Source organism: Oratosquilla oratoria, chromosome 34, assembly GCF_046742065.1.
Source record: "Oratosquilla oratoria isolate Oo_2021 chromosome 34, ASM4674206v1, whole genome shotgun sequence".
In the NCBI taxonomy this organism is placed as follows: domain Eukaryota; kingdom Metazoa; phylum Arthropoda; class Malacostraca; order Stomatopoda; family Squillidae; genus Oratosquilla; species Oratosquilla oratoria.
This window is the reverse complement of record NC_134810.1, coordinates 31,223,385-31,236,854: the sequence shown is the minus strand read 5'-3', so window position 1 is coordinate 31,236,854 and position 13,470 is coordinate 31,223,385. Positions and strand designations below refer to the sequence as shown.

The 13,470-nt window shown below is 41.0% G+C and overlaps 1 protein-coding gene across 3 annotated transcripts in view; it reads right to left on the bottom strand.

The window, feature by feature from the left end:
- Oseg2 (intraflagellar transport protein Oseg2) overlaps positions 1-13,470 on the bottom strand; it is a 544,964-nt gene that overhangs the window by 364,146 nt on the left and 167,348 nt on the right. For all 3 annotated transcript variants that reach the window (XM_076173301.1, XM_076173302.1, XM_076173303.1), the window contains exon 13: positions 745-858. In XM_076173301.1, the coding sequence (XP_076029416.1) occupies positions 745-858 (114 nt within the window). The remainder of the gene's footprint in view (positions 1-744; positions 859-13,470) is intronic.

The window sequence follows — 13,470 nt, the reverse complement described above, 5'->3', positions numbered from 1 at the left end:
CTTCTCTCCCTCTTATCTTGGCACCTCCTTGATGACTGGTCATCCCTACACCTTGTCCACTGCCCTGGGTCAGAAGCAGTGTTGCAAGACACAGCACATCCACAGCAAGCCCACTTCATTAATTCAGTGACCCACCCCTCTCCGTCACCTCATGAAGAAAAGGAGATGGGGAGAAATCCCTTCAGATTGCGTCAATTTATTTCTCATATATACTTCCTCACCCCCCATCCCCCACCCACTCCCCCTAATGCATCACAGCATCATCCATATGCAACCATTCTCCATTCACCACTATCTTCTGTCCTCAACAGACATTCCCCTCTTTCCCAATGCCCCCTTTTACTCTATCCATCCATCTCATCCTAGGACACCCCCTCATGTTTACTCCTTCCACACCTCTTTTACTAACCTTTCTTCACTCATTCTTTCCATGTGTCCAAACCATCCTAGCTGAAGAAAAACCCTGAGATACTGAGGTATCCTGAGGCATGAGTGCATATGAGGACACCAGCACTGGCATCCTGATTATATCTATTTTGTAGTTGTAGCTGAGTGACCCCTGCATTCTGTGAACAAGCTTGATCAATTTTTCTGTGGTTATCCACATTTAAGGTAAAAGAGAATGAGATAAAGGGAAATATAATGCACATATTGTGATGCATCATTGAATCATTGTACACTTGGAAGGCTAACACTTGTATATACAACTTGTACTGAATAGGTTAAATCTATGAAGTCATTCACCTCAAGATAGTTCATAGCACGCAAGTAATTTCCATCATCAATGGCAGTTCCAAACTCAATTAGTCCTTCATCCAAAGCATAAGACAGCTCCTGGTGACCATCCTGAACTACAACCTGAGGGAAAAAACATTATTAATGTGATATTTGTTTACCTTTAAGGATTCTGTTTCATTCTTTCAAGAAATTAAGAGTATATTAAGAGTGGGAGTACATTTATGAATTTGACTTTGGCTACCTCCCTTGTAAGGAGGAAATAGCCATTGATATATGTAAGAGTATACTTAAATATTACATACATTATATTTAATTTAAATTCCTTATTTTTTTTTTAATTAGATTTAAATAGATTACATACATTATTCGGGAAAGAAGACATTGAAATGTGTTTAAGATAAAGTGTCTGAGAAATATGATAGGGGTTACAAGGTCGGTTAGAAGGAGAAATGAGGTGAGGAGACCAGGGGTGGAAAAGGAAATGGCAGACAGGACTGATGAAATATTGGAATGGTTTAGACATGTGAAAAGAATGAGTGAAGAAAGGTTAGCAAAAGAGGTGTGGAAGGCATAGGTGGATGGAATGAACTTGAGGGGATGACCGAGGATAAGATGGATGGATGGGGTGAAAAGGGCTCTGAGCAGGGCCCTCACATGGGGTGGGGTGCATATGCCCTGGGACAGCACATTTAGGGGGGGCAGCAATTCTAGTCTGGACATGCCACCCATAAGGCTTACAAAATAATTATGATAAAATGATCAAAGGAGCCCTGAATATTTTACCGTAATAAACGAATATTGCAGTAGAATAAACAGAATATGAAATATTTTCCCCTTATCCTTTCTGCAATAGGGACATTAAATAACTTTTTTTAAAATCTGTATAATTATTCTGCAAGCCAATAGATTTAATGGGCAGTAAGGAATAGTGGAGATGGGAAGTGGTGATGGGGGAAGGGGGGGGGGGTGCATCACTGAGAACTTTGCCCTAGGATGGCACTTACTGTAAGCATGCAAGGGCTGGCTCTGAGAAAGAGGGGAATGAATCTTCAGCAAGGAAGGGAGAAGGCAGGGGATAGGGATGAGTGGAATAGCTGTGTATGGATGATATTTTGATGCAGCCCAAAGGGATTTCTTCCTATCTTCTCTATTTTTCACATAAGGGAGTGGAGAAAGGCTTTGTTGATTAAGTGCAGTGGCCTTGCTATGGATGTCCTGTGTCTTGCTGCATTGCTTCTGACCTGGGCAGTGGGCAGGAAACAGGGATGACCCTTCATCCATGAGAAGCTGAGAGGGAAACAAGGGTAGATGGGAGTGGAATGGGCAGTAATGCCTTTGACTTGACTACCTCCCTTATAAGGGGGAAGAAGCCCTTCATATATATACAGATATAGATTATATCTATTCTATATACCAGTGGTTCTCAAACTGTGTTCCGCTGAACCCCCGGGTTCCATGAAGACCTTTCAAGGGTTCCGTGACAAAAAAAATTATATTTATTTGAAATGGCATGAATAAAATTAAATATAAAAGTGATGAAATCTTTTGCATTTTAGGAGAGAGAGAGGGAGAAAAACTGTACGCATGTACGACTATATACTGTGCATGTCGGTGACAGTTAATCTTAAATCTTTTTAAGTCTGTCAAAAAAGTCTGTTAAAAAAGGTAAGAATTGTGATGCTGAGTACTTTGCACTTTCATTTAGTTGTGTGTATTTACCTAGTTGTACCAACAAAGGTAAGAATTGTGATGCTGAGTACTTTGCACTTTCATTTAGTTGTGTGTATTTACCTAGTTGTACCTAGTTGTATTTTGTGGGAGAAGAGCTATGCTTGTAGTGATCCACAGTTATATCTGTCTGCATCCAGTTCTTTCTTAAAATCATGTATAGTTTTAGCACTCACTGTTTTCTCTTTCAATTTGTTCCGTCTATCTATTACTCTGTGTGGAAACCTGTTCTTTTTTCAATTCTCTTCTGTAACTGTCCTTCTTAAGTTTCTTCTCATGTCCTCTTGTATTTCTTCTGTCCCATTTAAGTAGATCATCCCTAGCAAGGATTTCTATCCCTTTCATAATTCTGTAGATGGTTATCAAATCTCCTCTTTCTCTTCTTTGTTCCAGAGTTAGTAAGTTTAGTTTGTCCAATCTTTGTTCATATGTCAACTTGCTAAGTGTTGGTGCCATCTTTGTCAATGCTCTTTGAATTCTTTCTAGTTTCTTTGTTTTATATTGTACTGGGTGTCCATAGTGATGCTGCATATTGTAATTTTGGTCTTATCTGTGTAACTAGTATTTTCTTTACCATTTCCTCATCCATGTAGTCAAAGGCCACTTTCATTGATCTTATTAAATTGTAAGTTTCTCCAACTATTTTGTTTATATGTTTGTCTGGTACCATGTCGTTTGAGACAATTACTCCTAGGTCTCTTTCTGACCGGATATTCTATTTTTACTTTTTCCAAATTCCTTTATACTACATTTCTTAATGTTGAAATTTACTTCATTCTTTATACTCCATTTCCAGACTTTGTCCAGGCCTTCTTGAAAAGACTTGCAATCTTCTGTACTTACTCTCTTCAATAGTTTTGCATCATCTGCAAAGTTTATATAACATTCAATTCCTTCATCCATATCATTTATATAAACAGCAAACATTATCGGAGCCAATACAGAGCCTTGGGGGACTCCACTTATCATATTTAACCAATTTGAGTTCTTTTCTCTAAGTACCACTCTCATTTTTTTTCATCCATTCCAATAATTTTCCCTGTATTCCACCTATTGTTTCAATTTTTCTTAGTAGCTTTTTGTGTGGTACTTTGTCAAAAGCCTTTTGTAAGTCCAGGAAGCCACAGTCTGCCCAGCTATCTGTCTTTAAGTGTAAACACTGGTTTTATTTTGGGAGTCTATTATGTAGATCTACACACACGCATGGTAAATAGGAATCTGCCCTCGAGGTGTTGCCTCGGGGTATGGGTACCCTCTCTGACCTACTTTCATGGTACTCTATTGCCAGGTGGAATTTGTAGGTAGAACAATATGGACAAACATACAGATGTATACATAAGAACATACAGAAACAAGAGAACAATTACATATGATGAGGAATATGCGTGCAAAATGGTTAAGGGTAACATTATACTAAATACCTTAATGCTATAGCATATAAACTTGACAACAGCGCTTACGCTCAGAGCGTATGCCTAGCGGCCTGTAATGACGTACATAGGCAGTTATATAATTGTATATATGACACTTATACAATGTAATTACTACATAGGCTTACTCATATAAAACATTTACAATAAATATATATAATGAGATTAAGTACTACATGTATAATAAAGGAGTATTTCATATACAATAAAGGAGAGTTCTGTATACAATAACTAAGTAAAGAGAGGAATTACTACATATACTCCCCCTACAAGAACGGAGCATCGGAGAAGAAAGTACAACCACTCCTCGTTTAACAACGACAATTGGGACCAGCGTAGCCGTCGTTAACCAAATTGGTCGTTAAGCGAGTGTATACATATATGTACATGTACTGTATGTACAATGTCCAGCAATACATGTATCTTTATTTTCGTGTATTTTCCCTCTTTTATACAGTACATTAAAGCTTTATTTACTATTTTCATAATACAGAAAGCCCTCAAATAACACGGTGGTTAGGTTCCCGAAATTACCATGTATGACCAAATCCGCATATGCTGACATTCCATATTAAATATCGTGGTATTTTTTTAGTTTCGACCATGGGCGCAATATAGCAATAGAAAATTAATTATTAATTTTGTAAATTAAAATGTATCAACGTAATATGCAATTTTGTGGGCGGATATAAAAATAAAAAATACCTTGCTGCAAGCAAATATGCTAATGAACGAAGTCGGTAGCATAGGATCGGGACGCCATCTTGTCGTCTGTCAATTGACGGCCTCGGTACTTCTGACAGTACCTCGCCAGGTACATTTTCTTGAAGGAATGTTATGGAGCGGAGATACATGCATTCCTTCAAGCTGCAAGAACTTTGTATACCCCGCAAGCTGAGAGAGTGGTTGAAAAGCCCATCAATGTCTCTCACGATGACGACAAGGACAAGCCGGATGACATTTAATTTGCAGGTAATGATTTATTAAACACAGGTTAGGTTAGGTTAGTTTAGTTATTTATTTATCATTGAAAGAAAATATATTAAAAGAATTTTAAAAAATTATTTATATATCATTTCAAGTAAATATTTTTTGCACATACTGTGTGAAAATGCACATACTGTCCTCCAAATGTTGCTATTATTATTTACTTATTATTGAAAGAAAATATATTATTAAAAGAATTTAAAAAAATACTTATAAATCATTTCAAATAACAATATTTTTTGCACATACTGTGTGAAAATGAAATGAAATTTATGAAACAAATGATCTAAATTGAAATCATACAGTGCACCAAGCCAGGGCACCAAGCCTTCAAGCTTAAAAGGTTATTTTTGCTGGGCCGAAATCACCGGCAATTTCGGCCCAGAAAAACCTTGGACCGAAATCACCTTGGGCCGAAATCACCTGATCCCCCGGTAGATACTGTACCCCAGGTAGTTTTTGCAGCTTGCAGGATGGTAATGTAGACCTAAGCATCAGAACACTTTACCTCACAGCTAATATCCACCATACAAGTTCATTTATAACATCATACAAATTTGCCTCGGCCAACTTATCGTACACGACGTCGTAACTTCAGGAGATTTAGGTTAAACAAATATTGGTCTGTCATAGAGCCCATCGTTACTCCGCGTTGTCGTTAACCGAGTAGGTCGTTAAATGAAGAGTGGTTGTATTTAATAGTAGTGAAAATCTGAGTGGTCACAAAAGTGAATGGTCCTGCCGGAACATGTATGGAAGAGCGGAAGTAGGAGGGTGGGCAGGAGGGGAAGAGGGGATAGAGTGGCCAAGATCATTGGCATCAGCTGTGGGTGGTATGGGACTCCTGGGATGACAATGAAAGTGTCCGAAGTGAACGAAGTAGGAACAGGAGTGGAAGGTGTGGAGGGTATGTCTGGGATTACATGGAGACGGGTCTTAGGCCAAGAAGAAATAGGGAGGAAAGCTGGTTTCACACGATCAATGGAAACTGAGGTTTTGCCTTGAGGTAGGTTAAGCATGAAGTACTTAGGTCCACGTTGAACAACGTCATAAGGACCAGAGTACGGAGCCTCCAAACTCTTACGAATTTTTTCAACTTGTACCCAAACTTTAGAGCAAGAGTGAAGGTCATGAGGGATATATGGTTGTGGTGGTGTATGACAGTCACTGGATGCGAGGTCATGGAAATTGATAGATTGTATTTCCTTGATAAGACAAAGGATGGTTGTGTCATCCAAGGAGGAGGTGTGTTCCTTAGTAATGGCAATGGAAGGGCATAACATATGAGCACCAGTAACAGCAGTAAATGGGGAAAATTTAGTGATGTGAGGAATCAAGTGATAGCGAAGAAGGATGATGGGTAAGGAGTAAAACCAGTTATCTTGCCTAGTGTGAAGAGCTAATTTCAGAGTGGTGGAAAAATTCAATCATGCCATTAGCTTGGGGGTGATAACTAGTAGTACGCATATGGTGGAAGCCAATGATAGATGAAAGGTCAGAGAAAAGTTCGCTCTCAAACTGGGAACCTCTATCCGTGATAACATGAAGTGGAACACCGAAACGGCATATCCAACCACTCATGAGAGAGATTGCTACAGAAGTAGCAGTAGTGTCAATGAGGGGAATTGCTTCAGTCCAACGAGTAGCTTGGTCGATGCAAGTCAATAAGTATTTGTAGGGAAGAGGATAAGGATAGTTAGGAAGAGTAGCAGGGGGCAGCGGTCCTACAATATTGATGTGCACCGACAGGAAGGTATAGGGGAAACAGGAGAGGAAGTGTGGCGTGTAGTCTTAGCCTGTTGACACCTAAGGCATTGTCTAACAAATTTCTTTACATTTCTGTCAATGTATGGCCAGAAGTAGCATTGTTTTACTAACTTAGAGGTGACTGAACACCAGGATGAGAAAGGTTATGCAAAGAAATGACTACGTCATCTTGTAAGGGTAACGGAACAAATGGTTAAGGAGTCTTAGTAGAGGCATTACACCAGTGTCAAATTAGGGGGTAAAGTGAACTTAGAGAGTCTAGGCTTGAAAGTTTCCAGTTCGTCATCTGTTGCCTGACTTTGAGCGATGCCACTTAAGTCAAAGACATCGAGTGACAGTGCATGTTGTGCGAGATAAGCAATCGGCAATGACATTGTTGTCGCTGTGGATGTACTCAACTGAGGAAACATATTCAGAGAGGACAGAGAGTTGTCATTGTTGTCTGTCAGTTTTAGCAAGAGATTTAGAGTGAAATGCAGCAACAAGAGGTTTGTGGTCAAGAAACAGGGTAACTGTATGTCCATCAATGAGGGTCCTATAATGCAAAACTGCAAGATAAGCAGCTAATAACTCGCGGTCATATGTAGAATAGGCACATTGTGTGTCCATGAATTTTTTTTTTTAGTAAAAACCCAGGGGCGTTGGCTCGCTGTCTATAACTTGATAGAGGGCGGCGCTAACGGCTAGGCTTGAAATGTCAGTCACAAGTTGGTAGTTTGTCGGTATTAGTGAAGGGTAAGCTAAGGTTGGACAGTCCAGTAAGGCTTGCTTCAAATTATTGAAGGAGTCCTTTGCTGTGTTGGTCCAAGTGAGACACTTTGGAGAAGGATATTTTTTAAGAGGCTCAGTAAGGGAATAGGCTACGGTTGCAAAGTTAGGAATCATGGGCCGAAAGAAGTTGATCATACCCATGAAACGGCGCAAAGCCTGTGAAGTCTGGGGCAAAGGGAAATTGGAAATGGCCATGGCACAGTCTTTAGGTGGCTTAATCCCTTTTAAGCTAATCTCGTCGTAACCGGACGTTTTGTTGCTGGACAATTCATCACCGGACAATTCATCGACAGACATTTCATCGAACAGACATATCGTCACCGAAATGAACCAATTGACAGATTGATTGGAAAGTATGGAGTTCGAGGCAAAAATCGTAGTGGAGAGTTGATGGTATAGATGTGTCTTGAAAGAGAACTGATGATGGCAAATACAGTGTTTAGGAAGAAAGTCAAGCATAAATACACATGAGAGAGGGTTGTGGATGGAAGGGTGGCAGATAGTGTGTTAATGGACTATTTAGTGGTGACCAGGAGTATGGTAGGAAGAGTTAAGGATGTACATGTTCTAAGGGGAGAGAGTGGGGGAATATCAGATAATTTCCTAGTGGAAGGTAAGTTGAGAGTGGAGAATAGGTGGAGAAAGAGGAAAAGGGCAGAAGGTAGGGAGGTACTTTGAGTGAACTGCTTAAATGAAGACAAAAAGGAGAATGAGTATAAGAAGAAGTTGAGAGAGGAGTGGGAGAGAGTAAAGGATAGAGTAGAACTAGGAGTGGAGGAGGAATGGGGATGGTTCAAGGAGGGAGTCATAAGGTGTGCAAAGATGGTGTGTGGAACAAGGAGGGCGGGAGGAAATAGAAAGAAGGGTAGTGAGTGGTGGGATGAGGAAGCAAAGAAATGTGTAGAAGAGAAGAAGCAGGCATTCATAGATTGGTTACAAATTAGGACAAGGGTATCGTATGAGAGGTACAAAGTAAAGAGAAAGGAAGTTAACCATAAGATAAAGGAAGCAAAGAGGAGAGCAGATGTGAAATGGGGAAAGAGTATGACAGAAAATTTTGAAAGTAATAAAAAGATGTTTTGGAAGGAAGTTAAAAGAGGAAGAGGAGGCGAATCAAGTAGAGAAGAAAAGGTAAAAGGTGCAGATGGAGAGATGATAATGGAAGAGAAGGCAGTGAGAGGAAGGTGGGCAGAGTATTTTAGGGAGTTGCTAAATGTGTCTAGAAAGAGAGTTGATGATAGCAAATACAGTGTTTCGGAAGAAAGTCAAGCATAAGTACACATGGGAGAGGGTGGTGGAGGGAAAGGTGGTAGATAGAGCTTTAATGGACTATGTAGTGGTAAATAGGATTATGATAGGAAGAATTAGAGATGTACATGTGCTAAGGGGAGAGGGTGGGGGAATATCAGATCATTTTCTGGTGGAAGGTAAGTTGAGAGTGGACGACAGATGGAGGAAGAGGAAAGGGACAAAAGGTAGGGAGGTGCTTAGAGTGAACTCTCTAAACGAAGAGGAAAAGGAGGAGTACAAGAGGAAGCTGAAGGAGGAGTGGGAGGGAGTGAAGGATAGAGTGGAGGTAGGTGTGGAGGAGGAATGGGGATGGTTCAAGGAGGGGGTCACAAAGTGTGCAAAGATGGTGTGTGGAACAAGAAGGTCAGGAGGAAATAGAAGGAAGGGTAGTGAATGGTGGGATGAGGAAATGAAGAAGGTTGTAGAAGAGAAGAAGCGAGCTTTCACAGATTGGTTACAAAGTAGGACGAGGTAGTCATATGAGACGTACAGGGAAAAGAAAAGAGAAGTAAAGAAAAAGGTAAAGGAGGCAAAGAGGAGAGCAGATGTAAAATGGGGTAAGAGTATGACAGAAAATTTTGAAAGTAATACAAAGATGTTTTGGAAAGAAATTAAGAGAGGAAGAGGAGGCGAATCAAGTGGGGAAGAAAAAGTAAAAGGTGCAGATGGAGAGATGATAATGGAGGAGAAGGCAGTAAGGGGAAGATGGGCAGAATATTTTAAGGAGTTGCTTAATGTGAAGGAGGATAGGGAGGGAAAGATAGCTGCAGTGGGAAATGCTAAGAAAATGAGTGATGAGTGAGGAGAATGGAGGAGAAATAAGGAAGGATGAAGTGAAGGCAGTTGTTAAGATGATGAAAGCAGGTAAGGCACCTGGTCTGGATGGATACCATGCAGAATGTCTTAAAAAAGGAGGTATAGTGATGGTGGACTGGTTGGTGAGGTTATTTAATGTTTGCTGGAGAGAAGGTAGAGTGCCAGAGGACTGGAGGAGTGCATGTATAGTTCCACTTTACAAGGGAAAGGGGGACAAGTGTGATTGTAGTAGTTTCAGAGGAATTAGCTTGTTAAGTGTAGTTGGGAAGGCTTATGGGAGGATCTTGATTGAGAGGATTAGGAGAGGAACAGAGGGAGTAATTGGTGAGGAACAGTGTGGGTTTAGGACAGGTAGAGGTTGTGTAGATCAGATTTTTGTGGTAAAACAGATATGTGAGAAAGCTATAGGTAAGGGGAAGGATGTTTTCTGGGCCTTTATGGATCTGGAAAAGGCTTACGACAGGGTAGACAGAAAGGCACTGTGGGAGGTTATCCGGATATACGGGATAGGAGGAAAGCTTCTGGGAGCTGTCAAGAGTTTTTATGAGAGTAGTAGAGCTTGTGTCAGGATTAGAAATGGAGAGAGTGAGTGGTTTGAGGTAAAGGTGGGACTTCGTCAGGGATGCGTTATGTCACCCTGGCTGTTCAACTTATACATGGATGGGGTGGTGCGAGAGGTGAATGCAAGGGTGGTGGGTCAGGGATTGGAGATGGTTAAAGAAAATGGAGAAAAGTGTGAGGTGAGCCAGCTGTTGTTTGCGGACAACACTGCGCTTGTGGCAGGATCGGAGGAGGGATTGAGGAAGTTGGTGACAGAGTTTGGGAGAGTGTGTGATAGAAGGAAGCTGAAGATAAATGTGGGTAAAAGTAAGGTGATGAGATGTACAAGGGGTGAAAGTGGCAGTAATCTGGAAGTGAGCATTAAGGGAGAGCAACTGGAGGAAGTGGATAGTTTTAGATATTTGGGTGCAAATGTGGCAGGAAAGGGTGGGGTGAAGGTGGAGGTAGAATGTAGATTGAGAGAAGCGAGTAAATGCCTTGGTGGTTTAAAAAGTGTAATGAGGAATAGGAATCTGGGAATGGATGCTAAGAGGAGACTGTATGAAGGAGTGATTGTGCCAACAGCACTGTATGGAGCAGAAACATGGAACATGAGAGAGGAAGAGAGAAGGAACTTGAATGTGTTTGAGATGAAGTGTCTGAGAAGTATGATGGGGGTTACTAGGCTAGATAGAGTGAGAAATGAGGAAGTGAGGAGGAGAACAGGGGTGGAAAGGGAGCTGGGAGATAGGGTGGATGAAAGAGTATTAGGATGGTTTGGACACATGGAAAGAATGAGTGAAGAAAGACTAGTAAAGGAGGTATGGAAGGCAGATGTGGAGGGAGTGAACATGAGGGGACATCCTAGGATGAGATGGATGGATGGGGTGAAGGGGGCTTTGGGGAAGAGGGGAATGTCGGTTGAGGAAGGACGGGTGAATGGAGAATGGTTGTATATGGAAAATGTTGTGATGCATGAGGTGGATTGGACGGGGGAATGGGGGTGAGGTAGTGTGTGTGAGCAAAAATTTTTGACGCAGCCCGAAGGGATTTCTCCCCGTCCTCTCCTTTATATGGGGGGACGGAGAGGGGGGGGGTTGCCGATTTAATGAAGCGGCCTTGCTGTGGATGTGCTGTGTCCTGCGACACTGCTTCTGACCCAGGGTAGTGGACAGGGTGCAGGGATGACCCGTCATCTAGGTGCTGAGATGGGAGGGAGGGTGGAGGGGTGTGGAGTGTTTTCGGGGATGAAATGGGTGGGAATGTTTTTGTGCCTTGTCCTTTTTGGCTACCCCCCTGGTAAGGGGGAAAAAAGCCTTGGTATATGTATGCTAAATGTGAAGGAGGATAGGGAGGGAAAGGTAGTTGCATTGGGAAGCGCTAAGAAAATGACTGTGATGAGTGAGGAAAATGGAGGAGAAATAGGGAAGGATGAAGTGAAAGCAGCTGTAAAGATGATGAGAGCAGGTAAGGCACCTGGGTTGGATGGATGCCATGCAGAATGTCTGAAGAAAGGAGGTACAGTTATGGTGGACTGGCTGGTGAGGTTATTTAATGTTTGTTTAAGAGAGGGTAGAGTGCCAGAGGACTGGAGGAGTGCCTGTATAGTTCCACTTTACAAAGGAAAGGGGGACAAGTGTGAGTGTAGTAGTTACAAAGTGATCAGCTTGTTAAGTGTAGTTGGGAAGGCTTATGGGAGAGTCTTGATTGAGAGGATTAGGAGAGGAACAGAGGGAGTAATTGGTAAGGAACAGTGTAGTTTTAGGACAGGTAGGGGATGTGTAGATCAGATTTTTGTGGTAAGACAAATATGTGAGAAAGCTATAGGAAAAGGTAAGGATGTTTTTTGGGCTTTTATGGATCTGGAAAAGGCTTACGACAGGGTCGACAGGAAGGCACTGTGGGAGGTACTGCAGATATATGGGATAGGAGGAAAGCTGTTAAGAGCAGTCAAGAGTTTTTATGAGAGTAGTAGAGCTTGTGTTAGGATTAGAAATGGAGAGAGTGAATGGTTTGAGGTAAAGGTGGGACTTCATCAGGGGTGTGTTTTGTCACCCTGGCTGTCCAACCTTTACATGGATGGGGTGGTGCGAGAGGTGAATGCAAGGGTAGTGGGTCGGGTTGGAGATGATTAAAGAAAATGGAGAAAAATGGGAGGTGAGCCAGTTGTTGTTTGCCAACGACACTGTGCTTGTAGCAGGATCAGAGGAGGGAATGAGGAAGTTAGTGACAGAGTTTGAGAAGGTGTGAAAGAAGGAAGCTGAAGATGATGTGGGCAAAAGTAAGGTGATGAGATGTACAAGGGGAGAGAGTGACAGCAGACTGGAAGTGAGCATTAAGGGTGAGAAACTGGAGGAAGTGGATAGTTTCAGATACTTGGATGCGAATGTGACAGGATAGGGAGGAGTGGGGGTGGAGGTAGAATGTAGATTGAGAGAAGCATTAAAAAGTGTAATGAGAAATAGACATCTGGGAATGGATCCTAAGAGGAGGTTATATGAAGGAACAGTTTGAACATCGGAAATCTGTTCTTCAACGGTCTCACTAGTAACCAGTACATCATCAAGGTACATAAATATGTGATTTTCTGACATCGAGATTACTCAAATGATTCATTATTTCTTTCCTTGTTATTTCTATTTCTTTCATACAGGGGACTTTCTCCTCCCACTTGACATCTCTAAGTTGTATGTTGTCCCTCGTAAGCACTGATTTAAAATGCTTTTTCATAATTTCTGCCATTTCTATTTCCTCTGTGTATTCAACTCCTCCTTGTCATAGTTTCACTAATTCTTGTTTGTTTTTCAGTTTGCTGTTTACAAATCTTTAAAATAATTTTGGTTGATCTTTACATCTTACTGACATCCTTTTCATATTTTCTCTTTTCTTCTCTGCACACCTGTACCTATTGATTTCTATAATTAGTATATATTTACAATTTTTCAGGTCTTTTGTCTTTCTTCCATTTTATCCAAGACTTATCCCTTTCGTCTTTTAACTCCCTACATCTTTTTTTGTAGCAACACTTTACATATACTTTTTCTTGTTTTTGTCTTGGAACATACTTTTCCACTCCTTTATAAATTGTCAAAATATTCCATTTCTCTTCTACTGTTGTTTCCTCCTTGTGTATCATTTACCAGTCTGATTTTTTAAAGAATTCTCTTATTTTATCAAAATTTGTTTTTCCATACATCAATCTTTCCTTTCTATATTGTTAATTTTTTCCATGTATTTTTCCTCATTTAGTTCCAGTTCAACCAATATGTGGTCAATTTTACTTATTGGTGTCTTATATTCAATCTTGTCCACTATTTCAGGTTCTGATGTGATTATTAGGTCCAGTCTTAATGGTTCTTCCTCATTTCTATACTTAGAATTCTCTTGTATCCATTGCGTCATT